General features: G+C 57.1%; 1 protein-coding gene across 3 annotated transcripts in view; it reads left to right on the top strand.

The window, feature by feature from the left end:
- Positions 1 to 23,875, top strand: part of GRID2IP (Grid2 interacting protein) — a 34,073-nt gene that overhangs the window by 5,750 nt on the left and 4,448 nt on the right. Inside the window, exons 2-14 of one of the 3 annotated variants that reach the window (XM_061209462.1) lie at positions 2,721 to 2,875; positions 10,909 to 11,157; positions 11,387 to 11,472; positions 14,109 to 14,178; positions 14,672 to 14,766; positions 15,086 to 15,269; positions 17,556 to 17,710; positions 18,723 to 18,872; positions 19,128 to 19,225; positions 19,405 to 19,522; positions 20,295 to 20,650; positions 21,065 to 21,481; positions 23,252 to 23,339. In XM_061209462.1, the coding sequence (XP_061065445.1) occupies positions 2,721 to 2,875; positions 10,909 to 11,157; positions 11,387 to 11,472; positions 14,109 to 14,178; positions 14,672 to 14,766; positions 15,086 to 15,269; positions 17,556 to 17,710; positions 18,723 to 18,872; positions 19,128 to 19,225; positions 19,405 to 19,522; positions 20,295 to 20,650; positions 21,065 to 21,481; positions 23,252 to 23,339 (2,221 nt within the window). Of the gene's footprint in view, positions 1 to 2,720; positions 2,876 to 3,963; positions 3,978 to 8,217; positions 8,253 to 10,908; positions 11,158 to 11,386; positions 11,473 to 14,108; positions 14,179 to 14,671; positions 14,767 to 15,085; positions 15,270 to 17,555; positions 17,711 to 18,722; positions 18,873 to 19,127; positions 19,226 to 19,404; positions 19,523 to 20,294; positions 20,651 to 21,064; positions 21,482 to 23,251; positions 23,340 to 23,875 lie in introns of those variants that run through there. The other 2 variants (XM_061209461.1, XM_061209460.1) reach the window with 2 other exon arrangements.

The raw sequence follows: 23,875 nt of genomic DNA, 5'->3' as shown, positions 1-23,875 counted from the left end.
AACTGCTGCATTTTTAAAAGTAATAGTGGGAATTCCCTGACAGTCCAGTGGTTAGGACGCTGTGCTTCCACTGCAGGGGGTGCAGGTTCGATCCCTGGTCGGGGAACTAAGATCCCACATGCGGTGAGGCAAAAAAAAAAAAAAAAAAAAGTTTTCGTGCCAGGCACAAAAGCCCACATAGTATATGATTCCAGTCAGAAGAAATATTCAGTATGAGCATCCATAGAACAGAAAAATAGATTAGTGGTTGCCCGGGGCTGAGGAAGTAGGGAATAGGGAGTGACCGCTTAATGGGTACAGGGTTTCCATTTGGGGTGATGAGAATGTCCTGGAAATAGAAGGTGGTGATGGTTACACCACACTGTGAATGTACTTAATGCCACTGAATTGTACATATTAAAATGGTTACAGTGGTAAATTTTATGTTATGTGCATTTTTACCACAGTAAAAAATAAAGGGGAAAAGAGGAGCAATGACAACATGTATGCCTTTTCCTGACTGTGTAAGTCATATAAGCTCACTGTTTAAAAAATGGAAACCATTGACATAAAAATAATCAAAATCGCTATAAACCTTAGTGCATATTCCCTGTGTAGACATATGTGTAATTATCTATGATAAAAATGTAACACCGTGTGTTCCATTTGAGAACCTGTTTTTTTCACTTACCTGTTTATCACAAACATTTTCTATGTATTTTATAACAGCTTTATTGCGATGTATTCATATACCATACAATTTATTCATTTAAAGTGTACACTTCAATGGTTTTTAGTATATTCACAGAGCTGTGCAACCATCACCACAATTTTAGAACTTTTTAATCACCCCAAAAAAGAAGCCCTGCACCCATTAGCCATCACTCCCCATTTCATGGGGTGTTTTTTTTTTTTTTGGCTGTGTTGGGTCTCGTTTCTGTGCGAGGGCTTTCTCTAGTTGCGGCAAGTGGGGGCCCCTCTTCATTGCGGTGCGCGGGCCTCTCACTATTGCGGCTTCTCTTGTTGCGGAGCACAGGCTCCAGACGCGCAAGCTCAGTAGTTGTGGCTCACAGGCCTAGTTGCTCCGCGGCATGTGGGATCTTCCCAGACCAGACCAGGGCTCGAACCCGTGTCCCCTGCATTAGCAGGCAGATTCTCAACCACTGCGCCACCAGGGAAGCCCCATTTCATGGTTTTTAAATAAAGACCTACAGCATCATTCTCTCTGGCCAAATGGTCCCACATTGCATCAAACCTTAAACACTGTCAATTGCAAGATGCACTTGTTTTATTTACCACCAAGAAAGAAAAATCCCTGCCAACTGACCCATGACACATGCTTCCTTATCTTCTTGTCACTTAATTTGTAGTTAGTGGAAGAGGGCTTTTAGACTTACTTGGACATATTTAGTACTCACAATGTATATAACTCAATGGGAGTAACAATATGAAACCTATGACCAAATTCATACATACACAGGAATGACAACTAGCCATAGGACACAACCTGATTTCAGAGATGTTAAAATTTTTTTTTAAAAAGTGCTCACCCTAGAATCAACCATATCCAATATTGCAGAGTATGGAGTGAACTTGGCTGTGAAGCAACAGAAGTTGACTCCGCTAACTGAGACAGAAAAGGAATTTGTGGGAGGAAGAGTTCATAGAATCAGCGCTGGAGACCTAGGCTTAGGAGCAAGAAGGGATGGGCCACCCGGAGCACAGCTGTCCTAAACACCCTTCAGGATGAGTCTGCTCAGGGCGCGCTACAGGGCTCTGCCACTGCCCTGAACAAGCTCTGTGTCCCTGCATCTCTGCATCATTCCTTCAGGAGCCAAAGCCCTGGGCAAGAGCCTCCGATTGCCCGAGGCTACAACATAAGGCCCAGGATCTTGCCTCTCACCTGGTTGGGGATTTCCTCTCATCTCGGCTGCATAGCCAAGGAAATATCCCCCAAATGGATGTGCTACAATTATTTAGCCTGTAATGTCAGATATTTATACTGCTTCCAACATCTCAGTATCATAAACAATGCAGAGGTGAACCTCTTCACTCATATATCGTCGTGCACTTGTCAGGACACGTCGAGGATACATTCGTAGATGCAAGATCATTGGGTAAAATGACAGGTGCATTTTTAGGCTTTGGATACTCTTACTGCCCATGTCCAGTAGGCTCCTTTGAGTAGATGTGCTTTGTCTGGCATCAGCTGGTTTGCACACTAAGGTGAAGAAAACAAAATTCCAGAGGGAGCATTGAGGGAACCAGAATTTGGGGTGACGCGTGCACTCCAGGGCTTTTTTGTGGAGCCAGAATGTTCTCTGTGGTATCTCTCAGCGGAAAAGTGTAGTGGAAGGGAGTACAGTGTTATAATAATAGTAACTAGCAATTACAGAGTGCTTGGCACGTGTTTTAAGCCCTTAAATGGATTCCTTTAATCCTTACAATATTCAGTGGAAGGGCTGTCTCTGGGTTTGAATCCTGACTCCATGGCCTTGAGCAAGTCACCCCACCCCTAGCAGCCTCAGTTTCCTTAGATATAAAACAAAGATACTGTCCCCGCCCACCTCATTGGGCTACTGTGAGGTCTGAAATGGCATGGTCTGGGTAAGGAGCTCTCACGGGGGCCCAGAAGGGACTGCCACGTCAGCTGTCCTGTGGGAGAAAGGGAGGGAGGTGACTGATTCCCTGGTGTTCTGCCCTGGGACCCTTGTGGCCACTCATCAGACCCTTCCCCGCAGGTGGATGAAATCTTGGGGGACCAGCCGATGACCAAGGAGCGGGTGTTCGCTGCTCTCAAGCAGTTCGCGGCTGAGCAGCGGGTGGATGAGCTGGTGTGGGCGCTCACCCTGGTGCTGCCCCTCGAGGCCCGTGGGCCCCTCCTGGAGAACCTCAGGTACCTCAATTGGGGGAAGGATGGGCAAGCAGGGGTGTCCACTCTCCCACCACCACCCCAGGCTCTGCTGCTGCTGTTGCCACGTGGCCCGCTCCTGAGCTGGACCCCAACACCCCGTCAGCCCCAGGATATGGGTGGGCCAGTGACCCCGAAGGCTGACCCTGGGAAGGGCAGCTGTTGGCTTTGCTGGCTGCCAGGGCATCACTTTGAGTGAGAGGGAAAGGGCTGCTAACTGCTGGGCTGGGACGGGCTGCAGAGAAGACCCACCTCCTGAGCTGAAGTCACAGTCTGCCCTGCTCTGTCCCAAAACCCAGATCACAGAAATCTCCAATGTGACACCAAGACACTCCTAGTTCTTCATTGAGAGGGAGTAATGGTGCAGTGTCAAGACAAGGAAGTCTGGAGCTGTGCTGTGTCCATCCCAGGCACCACCCCCCCATCCTATACACAGTGTGTTCTCTCTGCCCTTTGATGATGCCAGCTGCATGCCAAGAACATCGCCAGGACCCTAGAGGAACACTCTCTCACTGAATCCCACCAGCACTATTATTGTCCCCATTCCACAGAGGTAGACTGAGGCTCAGAGAGGTTAAGGGACTGGCTCAAAGTCACACAGCAAATGAGTAGCAGTCACAAGAACATGAACCAATTAGCTGTGCACTTTCTGCTCAGCTTTGGACCTTCTAAATTCCTCCTTCAGGAAAAAAAAAAATCTCCTGGTAGGTCCACACCTGGAGTGGCCTTGGGACTCTCCCGAAACCGGCCCCCCGCCTCCACCCCCATCCTGCCCTGCACCGCACAGCTTTGATCAGGCCCCCCTGGGCCTGAATGATGTGTTCCCTGCACGGATCCTGCGGGGCTGGCTCTCCACCCCCTGCCTCCACGGCCTGTGACGCTCCCCCACCCCGCCCCTCCCCCTTCCTGGGCTCAGCCCGCCCCCTCCCCTCGCTGCCATTCACCCCGCAGCCTGCCCCTCCCTCTGGGCCTGGCCAATGTCAGGGACCGGGCTGGCCACCCCCACTCCCCAAGCCCAGGCGCAGCGTCTCCGCTCTGCAGCAGAGCACAGAAGGCCACCAAAAGAGGCCACCATGAGCTGCCTGGGGTGAGTTAGGGGCCTGCCCCTTGCTGGGAAAATCCGGAGAGAAAAAAAGTTATTTCTAGAGCCAAATTTGCAGAGCAGATGATGCGCTGGCGCTGAGGGCTCCCTGGGGAGGTGATGGATGGGCAGCCCCCCACCCCGCCCCTCCGCACCAGGGCTGGGCCAGGGGCCGGGCGGCCAGGCCGTCCCTGGGAAGTTGGCATGCGTGTCTTAAGACTGTTAGCAGCCAGACTCAGCTGGAGGCCCCCTCGGTCCCTCATCTCCCTCCGGCGCTGCCCAGGCTTCCGCCCCTGCCGCCTCTGCCGGGCCAGCCGGTCTGCCTCCCGGGACAGCCCCTACGCCCGCCTTTCCTGTCCGCGGCTCGTCCCCGAGCGGCCGGCAGCGGGTCAGGAAGAGCCGGGGTGGAGGAGGCACCCCCTTGGGCACGCTCGATTTAGAGCCTGGGAAGCGGGAACCCTGGACACCTGGGGGTGCCCAGTCCCCGCGGCGTCCCCGTCCCCAGGGCGCTGCTGGGGAGGATGAAACAGCAGCCTCTGTTGTCTGCGCGTCAAGGGCGACAGGAAAATTGGGGAGGCTGCTGGAGGAGGGGGCGGTGCCCAGCTGGGCTCTGCAGGGAGAGGGGTACCCTGGCAGCGTGGCTTCAGCCACCCATCCCCCCACCTCCCCACCCCCCTCCACCAGGCTCTGGTGTACTGGTGTATTCTGGTGCCCATGTACTGGGTTCCAGGGATGAAGTGATGATCCCCACGCAGCACCTTCCCGAGAGAGCTCAGAGAAGGCATGGAGGAATCACAGACAGTTTTCTGTGATTCTGAGAGCTGAGCACCAGCCGGGGGGCAGCTGAGAATGAACTCAGCACAGGGCAGTCAGGGCAGGCTGCTCGGAGCAGGCAGCAAGTTCCAGTGCTGGAGCTCAGACAGTGACCGGTGGGGTGTGGCATGTGCCCTGTGGAGGTGGGAAGATAGTTCATCAGGGCCAGGCATCTAGCCACAGAGGTGGAGCCCGGAGAGCCAAGGCGAGGGTGGTGCCACACACAGCCCAACCCTGGGTACCCAACTGTGCCTAGCTGTGACCCACCCTGCCTTGGTAGAGGGCCATGAAGGGCTCTGGCCTTGGGACCCCCCGACTGAGGAGAGACAAGGTTTGAATGAGAGGTGCAGCAGCAAAGGGTAGGTAAAGATACACGTGTGCGCGTCTGTTGTGCTCATGTGTGTGCACACTCGACAGAGGCTGGAACCCACCCAAATCACCATGTGGCCTCTGAGGGGTGGTCCCAGTGGCCAAACTGGAAGACCTGGGGAGAAAGGAGAAGGAGCAGTGAGACCACGAAGTTCGGCCATCCAGTGCAGTAGCCACTAGCCACATGTCACTCTTTAACATTGAATTTAATGAATATCAAACACAATTTAATATTCAGCGTGGCCTCATCATCTTAGCATGGTCGTGAGGGTGAGATCTGGGTCAGTGGCGATGTTGTAAGTAAAGGGTCTTATCTTTCTTTACGACAGCAGTTCGTCCTGTGGCTCAGAGCCTAATTTGGGTCTATCCCCAAAGGGATCCCAGTTTGATGAAGTGATAAAATGACTTTCTAATTAGGACAGGCCAGGTAGTTTGGAAAGCGTGATGTGGTTAGGAGGGAACAGGGAAGCAAAGTCAGCTCTGTGCTCTGCTAGGGTTTCAGGGAAAAATGCAAAGAAGGAAAGGGTCAGGGGTGGGGGTCGGGAGAGGAAACAGCTGAGGTGGTGGAGGAAGCTGTGTTTTGGATCCCAGCAGACCTAGCTCGGACCCCAAGTCCACTCACTGGCTGTGTGACCTTGAGCAGTTTCACTAACCTCTACACTTTATCCATAAAAATGGGGTTGGTCATTTCTACTTGTTCCCAGTTGGGTTCTTGGTAGGAAAGCATATAAACGGACTCTGCCAATTTCAAGCAGAAAAGAGATTAGTTGAGAATCTGGGGGATAGGGTGTGAGCACCTCCTTCACCCTTTTCTGCTTTAATGACAAGTGTCAGAGACACCATCATACAAAGTTCCCTGGAAAGTCCTATGACACTGTGTAGGGGGAAGTGCCAGGCATCTAGTATGTGCTCAGTTAAATTGGTTTCCCCTAGGGAAGGTCTCTTTCTCCCTAGAGAGGTTCCTTGACCATGGCACTATCGACATTTGGGGCCCCACGTTTCTCTGTTGCTGGGGGCTGTCCTGCATGTTGTAGGATGCTTAGCAGCAACCCTGGCCTCTGCTCACTAGATGCCAGTAGCACACCCTCCTCCCACTTGTCATTTTGTGACAACCAAAACTGTCTCCAGACAATGCCAAATGTCCTCTGTGGGGACCCCCAGTTGAGAAACACTGCCCTAGCCATGATCTGCCTTTGGTAGTACCCTCTTGCTGGGCAGACATTTCAGCAAGACCAGCCTGGCCCATCCTATGCTGCCATGGGTCATGTGGCCAGATGCACCAGCTGCTGGCCCCTTTGGTGCCTTCACTGTGCTGGGGTGGCAGAGGGGGGAACCTGGCCCCAAGGCAGCGAGTGCACTGCTGTGTCTGGATTCAAGCAGGAGCATCTGCTCTGTGGTCACGTCTCCAGTGCCCATGGCAACGTGGACAGTCTTCACAGCCTCAGGCGGGCCTGGTTCTGGATGCTGGGCCATCACAGCTGGTACCAAACAACCAGAAATGGCTCTATCATGATGGGACGGCTGTGGCCCTGTGGATGACAGGGAGCTGTGCTCACTGTGACGATTTTCAGACACTTCTCCCCCTGGCAGGGCTGAGGCCAGGCGTGGGGAGGACTCCGAATGAGGACTGGCTCTGGCTTCCTGCTGCTGCAGGGGAGACATAAAGCCGTGAGAGGTCACCCCAGAGTGGTGGCCTCCCTGGGGCCAGGCATGCAGGGCTGAAGTGTGTTGGGCAGCATGGCCTGGATAGAGGACAGAGACTGACCGTCAGGTCTGCAGGGGCCTCCCTGTGACGGGCTGCAGGAACCCACAGGCAGGATCATGGAGGATGTTCCCCGCAAAGACTGAGGCGGAGGCAAAGCCCCCAGGGCTTCCTGCCTCTGCCGTTCCAGCCTGTCTGGGTGGTGGCCGCCTCCTTGTGCTGAGCCCCCCACCCCCTGCCCCCAGCGCCCTGCCCCTTTGAGGCTGTCCCTGAGAAACCCCTCCCAGGATGCCCTGGGCTGGCTCCCCGGCATCTATCCTTTGGTCCTCAGAACTCAGATTCTCACCTTTTCCAGCCTGAAGCTAGGACTCGGATCTGCAAGAAATGACAATGCAGTGGGGGCCCTGGGGCCTGCTCCTGCTGTGTCTTCCAAGGCCTGGCAGGCCCAGAGTCAGAGGAGGAGTCCAGACCCCCTTTCCTGTTATCTCCATCTCTTCCGCTTAGATGGTCCTCCCCTCACCTCTCCCAGTAGGACACGCCCATCCCAGGGAGGCCCTCTATTCCCCCCCCACCGCCCTCACCTGGCACTTGCCCCAACCTGGCTGCCCCCTCCTCACTTGCACTCACTCGCCACATCTCATTAACTTGACTTCCTGTGTTTTAGAATCTGGCCACTTGTCCCATCCCAACATCCTTTGCTGTGCCCCTCCCAGCATCACCCCTCCCCTGGTGTACCAAAACCTTTGGGGTCCCTCCACCTTCCCTTACATCCTTATACCCTCCCATGGCTCCTCACTGTTCGGAGTGCAGCTTGAGCAGCTGACAACGGCATTCAAGGCCTCCTTCTCTAGCCCCTTCTCCTCTGGAGCTACCCCCCTGGGTGGGAAGGGAGGGTCTCTCTGGCCGACACCTGCTGAGTCCTCGAGTCCCAGCGCAAAGGCCACCTCCTCCAGAAAGCCTTCCCAGGCTCTGCACAAGGCAGTCGGAGCTTCCTCTGAACGGTCGGGTTCGGCCTCGCTGCAGCCGGGTGTTGGGGACTCTCCGGAGCGCCGCGGCCCGAGGGGTCGGAGGCGAGGCGCCTGGGGAGGTGCTCGTGGAGGGGGCCAGAGGAGGCAGCGTGTTGGCCTCGGACAGCCCCAGCTCGCGGGGAGCTGACTGAAGGGTCCCCCGGAGGGGCGGGGCCGGGCGGGGCGGGGCCACCCGAGAGGGGGCGGGCACGGGGCCTCGGGCCCAGCCGGCTCGGGAGGGGCCGAGAGCGCTCGCCCAGCAGAGGCGCGTGGAGTCTCGGTGCCCTCGCTCTGCTCGCGGGCTCCGCCACCCGCTGCCCATCGGCACCTGCCGCGCCGCCGTCGCCGGCTTCAGATGGGGAAGGACCAGGGCTTCTCTCGGCACTTTCGGTAGTTTCCCCACTGCGCCCCGAGCCCCCGGGAACCGCGCGCCCTGGTGCGACGGACCCGCCTCCGGCTGACCTGAAAAGGGGTGGGGCTGGGACACTGAGGGGCTTCGCTGTCCTAGGTGGGCACCCACCGAGCCTGGCTGGGGGCGGGGGATTGGGAGGGCAGGCATAAACCGGAAGGTTATTAAAGGGGCGAGTTCCCCGCGCTAGGCGCCTGGAACCCGTCCGAGGCCCTAGGGGTCGGGATCCGGGTCGGGGATCAAGGGCTGGGCTTGAAAAGCCCTCTTTCCTTCCTACGACCGGACTGATTGAGGGAACTGGGCAGAGAACAAGGCGAGGAATGTGGTGGAGAGAGAGGACCCTATGGGAGCCCCGGGTAGGAATCTGGAGTTGGATTTAGACCTGATCCCCCAGAGAGAACAGAACTGACTCTGAGTGCAAGGTCATTGTGTGGCACCCAGAAGAGCCCTGTGGCCACAGAGAAGCTTCTTGGCATAGCAGGGACCTGGGAGTCCTGAGGCAGCCATAGCCAGGCTGTCAGGTCAAAGGGGCATCAAAGCCATCAGCCACAGTGGTCCATGCATCTGGATCTGCTGGGCCAGTCAGTTCAGAGCAGACCCAGGGCTGGGGTGCCTGGGCCAGACTGAGCCGCATGGAGGGCCCACACCAGCCAGAAAGGGCGTCTGGCACACCAGGAAGCCTTGGCTTCCATCTCAGCCCCAAGAACACCAAGGAGGGAATGGGCCACCCAACCTTCTCCTATCTGTGCAGTTGGTGACTCACCTGGTTTCCACAGCAGGGGCGGGGTGGCGGCGTTTCTTATTGCTGCTAGAGGGTGACAGGTTGGACCTAGGGGCTGGGGGTGTTGGGCTGATACCTTCTGGAGCCTGGGGCCGGAGCCAAAGTGTAAGGTAGACAGTTTCCGGCTTGTCATCTCTGCTTTGCCTGAGCATGAGGCATGTGGGGAATGTGCAGGCCAGGCGGATGGAGAAGTCAGGCTCTGGAGACCTTGACTGACCATCTGGGGAATGCGACTGAGGCTCTAGATTTTCGGGAACCACTGGGGGTGGGCAAGGATGAGTGTATCAGGCGATGACTCTCCTGGCAGAGTTGAGCAGGCCATCATTCTAACCTCCTGGTTGCCTGGAACATCCAGATCTGAAGCAGAGCTCACTGAGGGGTGGGGGGCAGGCCCTGATGCACCCTCCTCCCCGAGGATCCACATCCCTTCCCTCCCACCAGGCAGCTTAGTCTCTCCACTGACCTTATTAAACTACCCACAGAGATCGGGGGAACTTAGTGGGGGCCACTGTGCGACATCAGAGGCGTATTTCAGCTGGCTGCAAGGCCGCTGCTCCCTCCCCTCCTCCCATGCCCTTGGCACTGGCTCCTGGTCGAAAGAACAGGAAAGGGAGCCTTGGGATGCAGCCAGGGAGGCCACGATAGCAACCAGACCTTCAGGGGCCCTCGACAGAGCCCTGCCACAGTGCAGAGGTCCAGAGGCTGGGCTTCCATCTCAGCTGTGCCGAGGGCAGCCGAGTAACCCTGGAAAGTTAGGGATCCTCTCTGAGCCTCAGAATCCTCTGCCATGGGCCAGGGAGTCCACCAGGATGTTAACTGCTGCATTACTCAGAAGTATGGGTGGGCCACTGGTAGACCCCCATTTACTGAGTCTCTGAGTCCCAACCATGTGCCGAGCCCTGGCTGGTCACTGTGGGTCACACCCAAGCTTCAGACCCAGCCCTCTGAGAGCTTCCAGCCTTGCCGAGGAGACCTATGGGCACCAAGGAAATATTCCAGGGTGTGGACCCCAACAAGGGACTGTGTGAGCCTCCCCACTGCCTCTCATCACTTCCAGGGTGACTCCTTTTAGAGCAGGATCCACAGTACCTTCAGCTTTGAAGCCCAGCGCCTGGCTGGCACAGATAGCAGAGACTTCCTAAAACATGTTGGACAAAACTGAAGGAAGGCCAGTGTTGGGTGTTGAAGGGCGAGCCCAGTTTAGCTAGGAGAGCAGAGAGAGTGTGCTAGGTGGGGGCCACAGCCTGGGCAAAAGTGTACAAGACAGGACTGGATGTGGTGGTCCTGGCACTTTCTGAGGCGGCAGCTGTAGAGAGGGCTGCTGGGAGAAGCAAGCTGGGAGATGGGGAGTCTGATGAGGGTCTGGGCGAAGTCTGACCCCGGAGCAGATTGTGGCTTCAGTTTTCTGCAGCAGAGTTGCCTGGAATCAGGCAAGGAGATGGTGGGTGGTGGGGACCCCTATCTGGTGTTTGGCCTGGCTGGTGGGAGGGCATGAGATGAGGGAGTCTGGGAGAGGCCAGAGATGGGAAGACAGAGGCAAGAGGAGGAACCGGTCCATGGACAGGCTTTGAGGGCACTGAAGGTCCCGAGGCCAGAGTAATGGGGACAGTGGGAACGAGACTTTCCCGAAGTGCAGCAAGCAGGGCGCCGTGGCCTTCGTGTGGCCCGGGCCCGTTGGGGCGCAAGTCCGGGCACCGAGGGGTACACTTGGGATGTGGGCTGCTGATTCCCCTGCCACCCCTGGGTGGAGGGGAGAGCCGAGGGCAGCGCCCACGAAGAGAAGTCTTTGGGCCGAGGTTTGCCGAGTTCGGGGCGCGATCGGGGGCGCGCCCCGACTCTGCTGTCCTCGCCCACAGGATCTTCATCCCCAAGAAGCACCGGGCGCGCTTCGACGAGGTCGTGTCTCAGGGTCTGCTGGGCAAGCTATGCCGCGCCCGGCGGGCGCAGGGCGCGCAGCGGCTGCGCCGGAGCCGCAGCGAGGAGCGGCCGGAGCGCCTCCTGGTGTCCACGCGCGCCAGCGCCGCCCCGCGCCGCCCCGACGAGCCTCCCCAGCGCAAGGCCGCCTCTCTGCTCGGCAGCCGCGCCGGCCCCGGGGGCGCGCGCAGGTATCCGAGACGCGTGGGCGCGGGCTGCGGACGCCTCTCGGTCGGTGGGCTCGGGACGGAGACCCGGGCAGAGGGCGCGGGGGCGAAGCGAGGACACCTGGGGGTTGGGGTCCAGGAGAGGTGAAGGGGAGCGGGACACTGGACGTCGCCATCTCCTGCACCCCACAGGCTCCTCTCCCCAGGGAAAGGCACGCTGCCCGCCCGCCACCCACCCCTTCTTTCTCCCCAGGACCGTCCGAGTCTACAAGGGCAACAAGAGCTTCGGCTTCACGCTTCGCGGCCACGGACCTGTCTGGATCGAGTCTGTGCTGCCTGGTGAGGTGTGGGTGGGTTGTTCAGGATGGGGTGAAGGAGTCTGTTAGGCCGATGCTCAGCAGCCCCTCCCCCTTTCAGGTACCAACCTCAAGTAGCCTGCGTCCTCTGAGTGTCCCAGAGCAGCAGATCCAAATCATCCACCTTCCCCAGTCAGGGCAAACCCCCTCCAAGTTCAGGGTCACCCCTGCGCCAAGTGAGCCAAGTTCTCCATCCAGATCTTTCCTATGTCCACAGGGAGGACTAGGGGCACTGCCTGAGACACTGGGGCAGCCGGGACAGTGCTGGTGCCCGCCCAGGCTGAGCCCCAGCCAACATTCCCATTCCCTGGGAACTGGGCACTTGCTGGGCAGGCAGCAGGGCTTCAGGGCCTCTTCCCACTATCCAGCCCCCAGCCCCCCCAATCTGGACTCCCCTCCTCCTGCCACCTGGCCAGCCCCTTCTTGCTCCTGGAATGGTGCATCTTGAAAAAGGCAGTCTTCTCAGTGAAGGAATTCCTTCTTCCCACCCATCCAGTGGGGCATTGAGGGGAGGGAGGGAAGAAACCCATTTATTGTGGAGGCAGCCCATTCCCTTGTGGAAGGTCTCCGTGGACAGACATGTCTCCTGGTACTGAATTGAGCTGTCCCTCCCTGTAACCAGCCCACAGGGCTGGGTCACCTGTTCTGTCCTGTCCCCATCCCCTCCCAGCACCTGAACATGGTGCTCCTAGTGAACCAGCCGCCTCGGTGCCCCTGCTGATGCTGAGTTCTTTCTACCCTTCTGCATCTCACATCTCCAGTGCATGGATTTGTGAGAAGGGCTCTTCCGATCCCTGGGAAAGTGCCTCAGTGCCTTTGCATCACTGTTCCGGCCTTCGGATCATTCTGAGACCCAGTCCATCTTGGACTGTGTCAATGACATCACTAAGTCATTGACACACTGTTGTAGAGAAAAGGCCCAAGGCTGCTCTCTGGGGAGCTTCCTCTAGACATGATTAATCTCTCCTCTTTGGATATGTCTCTTCCAACTTTGCCATCACCCCCACCCCCACCTCCCTGCCTCTCCCACATGTGTAGCCAGAGATGCTTGGCCTGGGGCCATGTTAAAATCCAGGGGTGCTGTTCTCCCCAACCCAACCTCCAGGCTGGTAACCCCATGCCTTCCTCGTCATAGGAAGCCAAACGGGTGCTTCGATGGGAGCTTTTACAGATGGGGAAACAGGCCTTGAGAGACTCTGGCAAATCAAGGACTAGAACCTGGGGTCTCCTGACTCCTGATCCAGTGATCTTTCATCCCTTGCTACTACCTCTCTGGCCTTTCCACCCCAGCCTGGCCCAAGCTTCCAGGCAGGCCATGTTGGATTTGTCACCATCGCCCTCTCCCCCTTTTCAGTCCCAGGAAAAAAAACTCCCCCTGGCCCCCTCTCTCAGGAAGTCCTCCCTGATCATTCCCCTTCCTCTCCTGACAATCCCCACCTCAAGAGAGAGGCAACTGCTCACAGTCTGAGAGTATATTTAGGCATCTATCATTTCCCCCCACTTGCTTCCACATCAAATTTAGAGTGATGAATAATGAAAGAGGCAGAAAGAAAAAAATATCTGTATCCACAGGAGCAAACTTAGCAGCTCCCCCTTCTCCAGGTATCAGGTACTGGGTTAGGGCTGACCTGCAGGGCCATGAAGGCAAAGAGTGAGAATTAGCTGCTCCCATGTGCTGAAAATGTAGGTTTTATTATTCAGACATGGTGAGGCCAACAGGTCAGGAGATGACTGCCATTGAAAAGATGGTGTGTTACTCACAGCTCCCAAGAGGAAGGGGCACGGCACACCATGCCACAAAGGGCCACACAGGGAAGCACCAGGACTGGTCAGGAGGCAGAGGGAGCAAGAGAAAACATGGGCAAGAGCCCTTTTTTTTTTTTTTTTTGGTGAAGAAATGGGTGAGGCAGGGTAAGCCAGCTAAGCAGGTTTACGATCAACTAGTTTGAATAAGTTCAGAGGACTCTGAGGCATAAGGGCTGTCCCTAGTTGTCTGGCACCTGGCCATGGGGTGATGAGGGCAGGGGGATAGTGGCCCGGACTGTGCGAGTCCCATAGAGGAAGGGTGGGGGGATGGGCTAAGGATTGGTTGGTGTGCACGGGAAAGATTCACTTGCAGACCAGTCATGTACCATCTCTAGGGATTGGCTAGCCCTGGAGGGACAGTCCCTCCAGTGTCAGCAAGGTCCCAAGATGTCGAAACACGATTAATTCTTCATGTTTCCCAGCCTGAGGGAGGAGCCTCCCTCTAGACACATCTTCTCCTAGTGACAAAGGCACAGAGGAATTTATGATGTGGACCTTTGTACGAGGGGTCGAGAATAGAGTATAGAGTAGGGTCCTCTGCAGGTGTGCACACCTTCCTTTTCTGCTCTCCTCCCCCAGCCCAGAGCTGACCAGTGGTCCACGCCGGGTCCCGAGCACTTGCACCCTCGCCAGGCGATCACTCCCTGCTTCGAGCAGCTGGGAGGGGCGCTGGCTCTAATGTGGGACTGCTGGCCTGAATTTGGCTCTCCTCTGCCACCCATCCCACCTCTCGCCTGTAAAACAGGAGGACGACACAGGGATCCCCGAGTGGGTCACTGCTCAGCTGACCGCACCCTCTCTCCTTGCTTCCAGGGAGCCCGGCTGACAATGCTTCCCTCAAATCGGGCGACCGGATCCTCTTCCTCAACGGACTAGACATGAGGTCAGAGGCTATTGGGGTCACCGGAGCTTGGTGGCAAACAGTCCCCAGGACTCCTGACTCTTGGGATACCCCGGCCATGGGCCTCTGACCAGTTGGTCCCCAGTTTGTCCCTCTTCTCACAGGAAGTCTTGAATCCACCCTCCCACCCTCTCCAGGATGTCAAATCGTCCTTCCAACCAGGAAACACCCCAGCTCCATGCAGGGGGCACAGAGTTGAATGGATTATGTGTGTCTTACCCTTAAGGGGGGACCCTGCCCAAGGGTGGCGTGGGCATGACCCCTTCTGTACCCAGAAGTGTCCAGCTGGCCCTGGGCCTGGAGCTTCTCCTGCAGAGGAGATTAACAAGCAGGAGAGGCAGGGCCCTGGCTTCTGGTCCTGGCCCAGCTGTGGGCTTGCTGTGTGGCCTCCACTGGCAGTACAGGGAGGTCTGGCGGGTGGCTTTGGGCAGGGCTCATCCTGGGCAGGCCCTCCTGGGCCATCTCTGCTCGGCAGGAACTGCTCCCACGACAAGGTGGTGTCCATGCTGCAGGGCAGTGGTGCAATGCCCACGCTGGTGGTGGAGGAGGGGCTCGTCCCGTTCGCCAGCGGTGAGACCCCCACTGGCCCTTGGCCGCCTTGGCCCACATACCCTGCTGGGGTCGCCATGGGTGGGATTTATGAGTCTACAGAGGACTCTGCTTGTCCCCCATCTCTGCAGCTTCCCTCTCCAGGTGGTGCTGTAAAACCCAGTGGGGTGGCCTCAGGGGCTCTCCCTCCTCCCCCAGTGGGGCACATCCCCAGGTGTGCCTCCCAATGCATGGCGCTCACCCCAGTTCGGGAGGTCCCCTGGCCCCAGCTGCCAGGAAAACCGTGCCTGGCCTGGGGACGCTGGGTCACCCGGGCCTCTCCTTCCCGTGGCCCCTGCAGACTCCGACTCGATGGATTCTCCCAACCCGTCGTCGGCGCTCACCTCCCTGCAGTGGGTGGCGGAGATCCTGCCGTCCAGCATCCGGGTGCAGGGGAGGACCTTCAGCCAGCAGCTGGAGCACCTGCTCACGCCCCCCGAGCACTATGGGGTCTGCCGGGCCCTCGAGAGCTTCTTCCAGCACAGGTGGCTGGGCCAGGGTGGTGGTGGGGACCTGCCCTGGGTAGACCCCGATTCCTGCCCGGGCTCACCATCGGGGTCTCCCTGCCTGAGCTTCCTAAGCCCCCTTCTCCTGAGGGAGGCTCAAAGATCCCGAGTGGGGGTGGGGACCACCGGGGCTGCCCTAGAACAAACCCTGACTCTGAAACCTCCTAGCCACGTGCCCTGGGCAAGTCACAGCCTTCTCTGTAAAGTGAGGCAGGGAGCGACCCCCTGCAGAGTTGTTGGTGGGACCCTCACAACACCCCGCTGTGGGCACTTGCCACCAGCCCCGCCCTGTTAGGTTTGGTTTAGCATCTTTCTTTTTGTACCTCAGCAGCAGCAGAAGTGTTTCTCACACGCCTCAGCCCAGAGGGTCGTTTCATAGTCCCTGCAAAGCCAATCACTTGTTCATTCCCTTTTTTTGTTTAAACAAAAATGTATATTTGTTGAAATATAATCCACATATCATACAATTCATCCATTTGAATGTACAATGCCCTGGTTCTTAGTATATTCACAAATATGTGTAACCATCATCATACTCAATTTTAGAACACTTTCATCAACAAGAAAGCCCCAACCCTTTCACTATTGCTCTCACCCCCTGCCACTCCTCCTTCACCTTAAATAACCACTAATCTACTTTCTATCTCTGTAGATTTCCCTGTTCTGGACATTTCATATGATGGAATCATACAATATGTGGACTTTCATGTCTGGCTTCTTTCATTTAGCATGTTTTCAACATTCATCCAAGTTATAACACCCACAGTCGCTCCTTATATCCATGGGTTCTGCATCCATAGATTCAACCAACCACTGAACAAATATATTTGGAAAAAATTCCAGAAAGTTCCAAATGGCAAAACTTAAATTTGCCAGAGTTCCCTGTTTGTTTTATTTTTTATTTATTTTTTTATAAATTTATTTATTTTACTTATTTATTTTTGGCTGCATTGGGTCTTCGTTGCTGCACGTGGGCTTTCTCTAGTTGTGGCAAGCGGGGGCTACTCTTCATTGCGGTGCGCGGGCTTCTCATTGCAGTGGCTTCTGTTGTTGCGGAGCATGGGCTCTAGGCACGTGGGCTTCCGTAGTTGTGGCTCACGGGCTTAGTTGCTCCGCGGCATGTGGGATCTTCCTGGACCAGGGCTCGAACCCGTGTCCCTTGCATTGGCAGGCGGATTCTTAACCACTGAGCCACCAGGGAAGTTTCTCTCTGTGAGTCTTAGATACCAATTCCTTGTTGATTTTAGACATTGTGAATAACTTCCCCCATTTGTTACTCTGTTGTTACTTCCATTATGTCTAATATTAACAGGTCCAAGTTGTGCTTCTTTGAACAAGTGTTCTTGATTTTGTATCATCACATTCAATACATTTGGGGCCTTATGGCTTTGGCTTTTGAATTTTTGTTTAAGAAATCCTTCCCTGCCCCTTGGTCAAAAGATATCTCCTGCGTTATCTTCTATTAATTTTATAATTACACCTTCCACACTTTGGTCTTTTATCCACCTGGAGTTCACCTTTATGTGTGGTGTTATGTGAGGATCAGTTTTATTTTTTCCGTACAATGCAGCGATCAGCAAACTATTTCTAGAAAGGTCCAGATAGCAAATATTTTAGGCTTTGCAGGCCATATAGTCTCCATTGAAACCATTCATCTCTTCTGTTGTAACCTGAGAACAGCCATAGACAAAATATAAACCATAGGCTTATATAAACCATGTTCCAATAAAACTTGCTTTACAAAAACAGGTGGCAGGCCAAATTTTGGGCCTTGGGCCATCATTTGCCAGTCCCTGATATAGTGAGTCAGCTTTCCTAATACATTCTATATGTTTTAATCTTCACAACAGCTCTGTGCGGTAGATGCTTTTTTTTTTTGGCCGTGCAGCACACCTTGTGGGATCTCCATTCCCCGACCAGGGATTGAACTCAGGCCACAGCAGTGAGTCCAGAATCCTAACCACTAGGCCACCAGGGAACTCCCCGGTAGATGCTATTTTTATCTCCCATTTTACAGAGGAGGAAACTGAGACAGAGAAATTAGTAGCGAGAAAGGTCACTTGGCTGGTAAGTGGCAGAGCTGGGATTTGAATCTGGGCAGCCTGTCCGCATAGCCTACCTTCCTGCCGACTTCTCTGTCTTGGGGAGGAAGGGAAGGGCATGAGGCTGAATTCTGTGGCCTGGAAGTGCCCCCTTGTCCCCCACCCTGCCCCCTCTGTTGAGCCCCTGAGTCATGAACCCCTTGCTCCTGCACCCCACCCCCAGGAACATCGACACCCTGATCGTCGATGTCTACCCGGTGCTGGACACACCCGCCAAGCAGGTCCTTTGGCAGTTCATCTACCAGCTGCTGACTTACGAGGAACAGGAGCTCTGCCAGGAGAAAATCGCATGCTTTCTGGGCTACACGGCCATGACAGGTAAGCAGCCCCTCCCCCTGCCCAGCCCGCCAGGTAAAGGCCAGACACCTGCTGTTCTCACCTGTGAGGTATTACAGCCAACCCGGGCTCCTCCCACACACAGATGCACCCACTTGTCCTGGAGATACACACCCAGCACACGGGGCTGGTCCACGCTTTGCCCCACGGATGTGCTTTCCCAACTTGACCCTTAAAGCAGCATAACCTTAGACTTTAGACACCCTACCTAACGCCCGGGGTCTCAGGTTGCTCACCCACAAAATGAGGGTGACCACAGTGGCTGTGCTTTGCACCCTGGGAAGTGTGGCACTGATCAAGAAGTTCACGTGGACACTGTTTACAGACCTGGATCGTGAGTACACGGCCAGGTCACACCTGCCTAGTGGGCTCTGGAGCCCACAGACTCACACAAGGGCCTACGGGGCCCCGTGCAGCCTCAGCTCCCCGCTGCTGCCCCGTCACCGGGTGCCCCCGTGCCCACACCACGCGTGCACTTCATCACTCGGCCGCGGGCATCGAAAGTAGGCTAAACCCTGGGCACCTGCTGCTCGCCTGCACGTCTCCTATGTGCTGGCCCTTGTGCACCCACTAACCCTAGTCCTGGGGACCCAGAGTTTGTTGGGAGGTTGAGGGTTTGAGCTCAGGTGCAGGCTGGGCAGCAGACGTCCCACACATCTGCCCTGACCTGGAACCTTCCATTTCACTCTGCAAGCCCCTAGGGGCAGCAGCGCCTGCATGTTGACACCTGGGAATCAGGGGGTGCTAGGCCCTCGGCATGAGAAGGGGCCCTGAGGGTGGGCTGTGGCCACCTCCGCCCAGCCTCTGTCCTCAGGCTGGCACCACCCCCAGGTACCTCCTGTGCCCAGTGCCCCGCCTCTCACCCTAAGCTTCCCAGCTGTCCTGGAGCCGAGCAGGCCCGGGCTCACAGGTGGGTGCCCTCACCCTCCCTGTGTTTGGAGGCTCCTTGTCAGGCTGAGAGGACAAGGGGCCTGTCTCCCCTTTGGTCCCACAGCAGAGCCAGAGTCCACACTGGACCTGGAGCCCGAGCCGGAGCCAGAGCCGGAGCCAGAGCCCGAGCCCCAGCCGCGGAGCTCCCTGAGGGCCTCCTCCATGTGCCGCCGCAGCCTCCGGTCCCAGGGCCTGGAGGCCAGCCTCAGCTGTGGTGAGGCCCCGGACCAAAAGACTGGAGTGGGTGAGAGGGCGCGTCAGGGCTCGGTTTTCCCACCTGCAAAATGGGCTTGGCGAGATGAGACATCCCTGGGAATGGGCTGAGCAGTGGCCCCTCTGGGCCTGCAGGGCTTGGCGGTTCTTTCTCCAGAGGCCCTCGCTGGGTCTGGGCTGGGGCCTGAGTCTTAGAGCTCAGAGGTGGTCACTAGACCCCCGTGTTGTGGACTTGGCCCTCCTGATTCCCCGGCAGGGCCCAGCGACTGCCCGGAGATGCCTCTTCCTCTGATCCCAGGCGAGCGCCAGGCGGGCGATGGCACATCCCTCCCCGAGACCCCCAACCCCAAGATGGTGAGACCTTCTCTCTGCCCTGCTTTTGGTGTCAGTGGGGAGCTGGGAATGGGTGGCCCACGGAGCTGGGGCAGACCCTGGCCTCCCAGACCACCCAGGCCTGGCCTCTGAGGCCATGTTAGGGCCACGTGGGGGAGGTAAGGGCAGGCTGGACCCATCCCCACCTCCTCTCCCCAAAGATGTCGGCTGTCTACGCAGAGCTTGAGTCCCGGCTGAGCAGCAGCTTCAAAGGGAAGATGGGGACCACCTCCAGATCCCGTGCCTCCCCACCAGTGCCCAGCACGGCAGGCACAGCAGGTAGGGGCTCGCCAGCCCCGGCTCCCGAGGGCAGCTCTGGCCTCCGGCCTCCTGGCTGGCTGGCTGGGTGTTACCCCCACCTCCAGGCATATCCCTGGACCTCCCTCTTTGCTCCATGGCTATGGGACTGAATGCTGGGGAACCCTGGCAACCTCCATAGCTAGGGGCCATCAAGGTCCGCGTTGTCCTGGCCCCTCCCATGTCCCCTCTGATCCTCACCTCCGCTATGGATCTAGAAAAGCAGAGGGCTGCCCCCATAGGAGTCCCCAAGTTCGCATGTGACTGTCGGATAGACTATGAAATGCATGCATTTTGCTCTGTGAGTGGCACAGCTGGGAAGATGGTTGTTCACAGACACACATGATGGTTTCTCGGCAGTTCAGAAGGCGGGACCCCTGGGTGATGTTTCTGTGAGCCAAGGGCTTGCTGGGTGCGGGAGGTGCCCCATGACCTTTGGTCTGGAGACCCCCTCACCCTTGACTTGTGTTCAGTGGGTTCCAGGTGGGACCCTGGGATCCTGTGCCAGATGAGCTGGGGTCTGCCTGTCCTGGGGCCAAGCAGTGCTCCCCCTGCCCACTCCGGCCTTTGATCACCCTAAGGGAAGCCTGGGGACGCAGCGTCATCCAGGGTCTTCCTGCACTGTGTCCAGAGGGGAAAGGAAGGTGCCCAGGGACACAGAGCCAACCCGCCCTGGGGCCCCTCCCCTCCAGCCCGCACCTGGAACCCAGGTACTGACCCAAGAGGGGTCCTCACGTTCCATCCCCCACCCTAGGGCCCAGGACCCTGTCCAGCGTCTCGTGGCCCAGCGAGCGGCTCCTGCCCTCCCCCTGCTACTACCCGCTGTGCTCAGAGGGCCTGGCCTCCCCCAGCAGCTGTGAGTCCCACCCCTACGCCAGCTTGGACAGCAGCAGGGCGCCCTCCCCACAGCTGGGCCCCGGGCCCCTCTGCTCCAGCAGCACCCCCAGTCCGGACCCCGGCCGCCCGCCCAGCCGCAGGAAGCTCTTCACCTTCGCCCGCCCTGTGCCAAGCCGGGATACTGACCGCTTCCTGGATGCGCTGAGTGAGCAGCTGGGGCCCCGGGTCACCATCGTGGATGATTTCCTGAGCCCTGAGAATGACTACGAAGAGGTGAGCACGCGGGCAGACGTGCAGGGTACGGGGGCCTATACGGGGACAGCGTCCACAGGCTCCTGCGAGAGGCCTGCTGCCCTGGGGACGTGCCCCAGGCTCCCCCTCTCCCTGCCCCAGTCCATCCTAGAATCTGTCCCAGGACACCCCACTCCCTGGCTGGAGCTATCCCACCCTTGGCTCAAGCTAGGACACTCTTTGTCCAAGGCCACCCCATATACCCTGTCTCAGGTTCCCTACACTCCGTCGGGCTGTCCCACCACAGCCTCAGGCTAACCCCCCAGACTCTCCTGTCCCACCCCCGGGCCATGCCACCCCCTGCCCCAGACTACTCCACTCTCCCTCACCTTGGCCCAGGCTCCAGTCTCCCTGGGCCCAGCCTGACCCTCCCCTTGCCTTGCTCTTTGCCCCCAGATGAGCTTCCACGACGACCAGGGCAGCTTCGTCACCAATGAGAGGAGCAGTGCCAGCGAGTGCGTCAGCAGCAGTGAGGACGGCAGCTCCCTGACCTACTCCTCCATCTCCGACCACATCCCCCCGCCCCCACTCAGCCCCCCGCCACCGCCACCCCTGCCCTTCCATGACCCCAAGCCCAGCTCCCGCACCCCTGATGGCCCCTGGGGCCCCGCTCCGACGCTGGCCAAGCCCCTCACCCAACTCAGCCACCCAGCCCCTCCACCACCCCCGCCACCCCTGCCCCCCCCTGTCCCCTGTGCGCCCCCCATGCTGTCCCGGGGCCTGGGCCACCGCCGCAGTGAGACCAGCCACATGAGCGTCAAGCGCCTGCGGTGGGAGCAGGTGGAGAACTCAGAAGGCACCATCTGGGGACAGGTAGGCGACCTGGGGACCAGGAGTGCTCTGCACCAGGGGAGGTGGTCTGGGCAGCAGCAGTGAAGGCAAGACCCATCTCCAGGCCTCTTCCAGCGTCAGCTGAACATCCTCTGGTCGTCCCCATCCTGAGCAGAGGATGAATGAAGGCCCAGCCCATGAACACGCCCACCCTTGGTGGTTGACACAGGCACCGAAGCTCAATCTGCGTCCCTAAGCCAATGACACACTGGGGACATCCAGAAATGGCACCACACTCACCCTTGAAACCTATCACTTGAGATTTGAATAGTTCCCTTTGGCTCTTAGAGCCAAGAGAAGGACATCTGGTTAGAGAGTCACAGACCTTCGAACTGTCTGCCAGTCTACAATCAGTAGTTTATTCACAGGAGCCAAGACTGAAGGATTCTTAAAAGGGCAGCTGTTCCAAACCCCTGCACACCAGCCTCCACCCTTTCACTCTGATGCTTGAATTTCCTCCCAAACAACACTGCCAATATATACTTGAACACCTTTAGTGATGGGGAACTCACTACCTGTAAAGGCATCCCTTTCCTTGCTGGACAGTTTTCACCATCCATCCTTGTATTGCTCTGAAATTTTGTCTCACCAAGATTCCCATGTCCTGCTTTCTGTCCTGCCCTTTGAAATCAGGCAGAGCAAGTATATTTCCTTATCCACAGACCAACCAGCCTTTCCCATGAGCAAGGCTCACCCCATCCCTGTTCTTTAGGTCATTCCCCTAGAATGTGGTTTCTAGCCCCATAGTCTGTCAAAGGGCAGGTCCCAGATGGAACTCCTAATGGAGCTTCACCAGTTCAGAGGAGAAAACAGTGCTCTCATCTCCTTTGACCTGGACATCATACACCTTGTAACATGGCCTGGGAACCCTCCAGCTTCTGGGGCTGCCCCATCGCAGTGCTCATTCCCACCATCCTCCTCAACCCTAGTCCCTTCCTCTTCTTGGGACCAACAGCATGTCCTTACATGCAGCCACACTCCATTGGGGCATGCTTGTCATTTTTTCCCATTGCCACTTCCTGGGTCCCAGTTCTGTCTCCTGCCTTCCCAGCCAAGTTGGCATCAGCCCACACCTCCAGGGAAGCTTTCCATGTTGCTGATAAGGATGCTCGGCAGGACAAAGTCACAAACTGGGACCTACTGGGTCCCCTGGAGACCTCACTCCTACCAGCCTCAGATGGTCCATGAAGCCTTGCTCTGAAGAGTGGTCTTTCCACTGGATGCTGAAGGTGGACACAGGGACAGAGGTCATGCACATGGCCAAGTCCAAATCCACGCCAGCTGTCCCTGGCCTGCAGCCATGGCCCTTCTAGACTGTCACCTCTCACCCAGGTCATTTGTTACAACCACCTGTCCAGTTCCTAGCTCCTGGCATTTCCCTGCTTCAGTTTCCCCAGAATCGGGAACCCAGAGCAGCTCTGGTGAACTCACTCAAATCAGACCCAGACCCCTTAAGCCTCCTTGGTCGGCTCCAGCCCCTTTAGAGCCCCTCTACCCGCTGCTCCAGCGCAACTTGCTGGCTTCTGCCTGGAGAGTGCTCCAGGTGTGAGGGTTGTTGACCGCAAGAGGAGCCGGCTCACCGCCTGATAACTTGGATGATTTAGCTTCTCCTGCAGTCTCCTCCTGCCGCCGGGTTTGTCCCAGGGCTTGATGGAGGCTCTCCCTCTGGGAGCTCACAAGGCAGCCCTTAGAGGGTGGGGGCGGTGGAGGGCGGCAGTTCTTCCTCGCTCTGAACCTCCCCCTCCCTCGCAGCTCGGGGAAGACTCTGACTATGATAAGCTGAGCGACATGGTGAAGTACCTCGACCTGGAGCTCCACTTTGGCACCCAGAAACCTGCTAGTGAGTGGCCTGAGGGCCCTAGGGGAACCCAGATACCAGGTCCTCTGTGGCAGCCCACCCACTACCTTCTGTGGCGTCCCAGGGCTTAGAGTCCCCAAGGTCTGCACGGACCGCCATTTATTTACTGTGTCCCTGAGTTATTGAACTTCTCAGAGCCTCAGGTTTCCTACCTCAAAATGGAGATAATAAGAGCTGACATGTATTGCATGCTTACAGAATGTCAGACACCCTTGTTTCTAAATTAATCCTGTGACAATTCTGTAAGGTAGGGACCTCGCCCCAACCTCCTGATGAGGAAGCACAAAGAGGCTAGGTAATTTGCTCAAAGTCACACAGTCAGAATAAGGTAGACAGATAGCCCTTCCAAGTCTCTCTCTCCCCTTACCCCTCTCAGGGTATCTCCCTGTAGTTGTTGGGTGGGGCTCCAGGCAGCCAGGGATACTGTGTGTGGAAAGTGGTCCCGGGATTGAAGAGAAAGGCTGTTGTCCGTCCAGGAAGCATCTGCAAGGTCGAGAGGTGATTGGTTCTCCTTATGG

Source organism: Eubalaena glacialis, chromosome 13, assembly GCF_028564815.1.
Source record: "Eubalaena glacialis isolate mEubGla1 chromosome 13, mEubGla1.1.hap2.+ XY, whole genome shotgun sequence".
Classification (NCBI taxonomy): domain Eukaryota; kingdom Metazoa; phylum Chordata; class Mammalia; order Artiodactyla; family Balaenidae; genus Eubalaena; species Eubalaena glacialis.
This window is presented reverse-complemented; position numbering and strand designations above follow the sequence as displayed.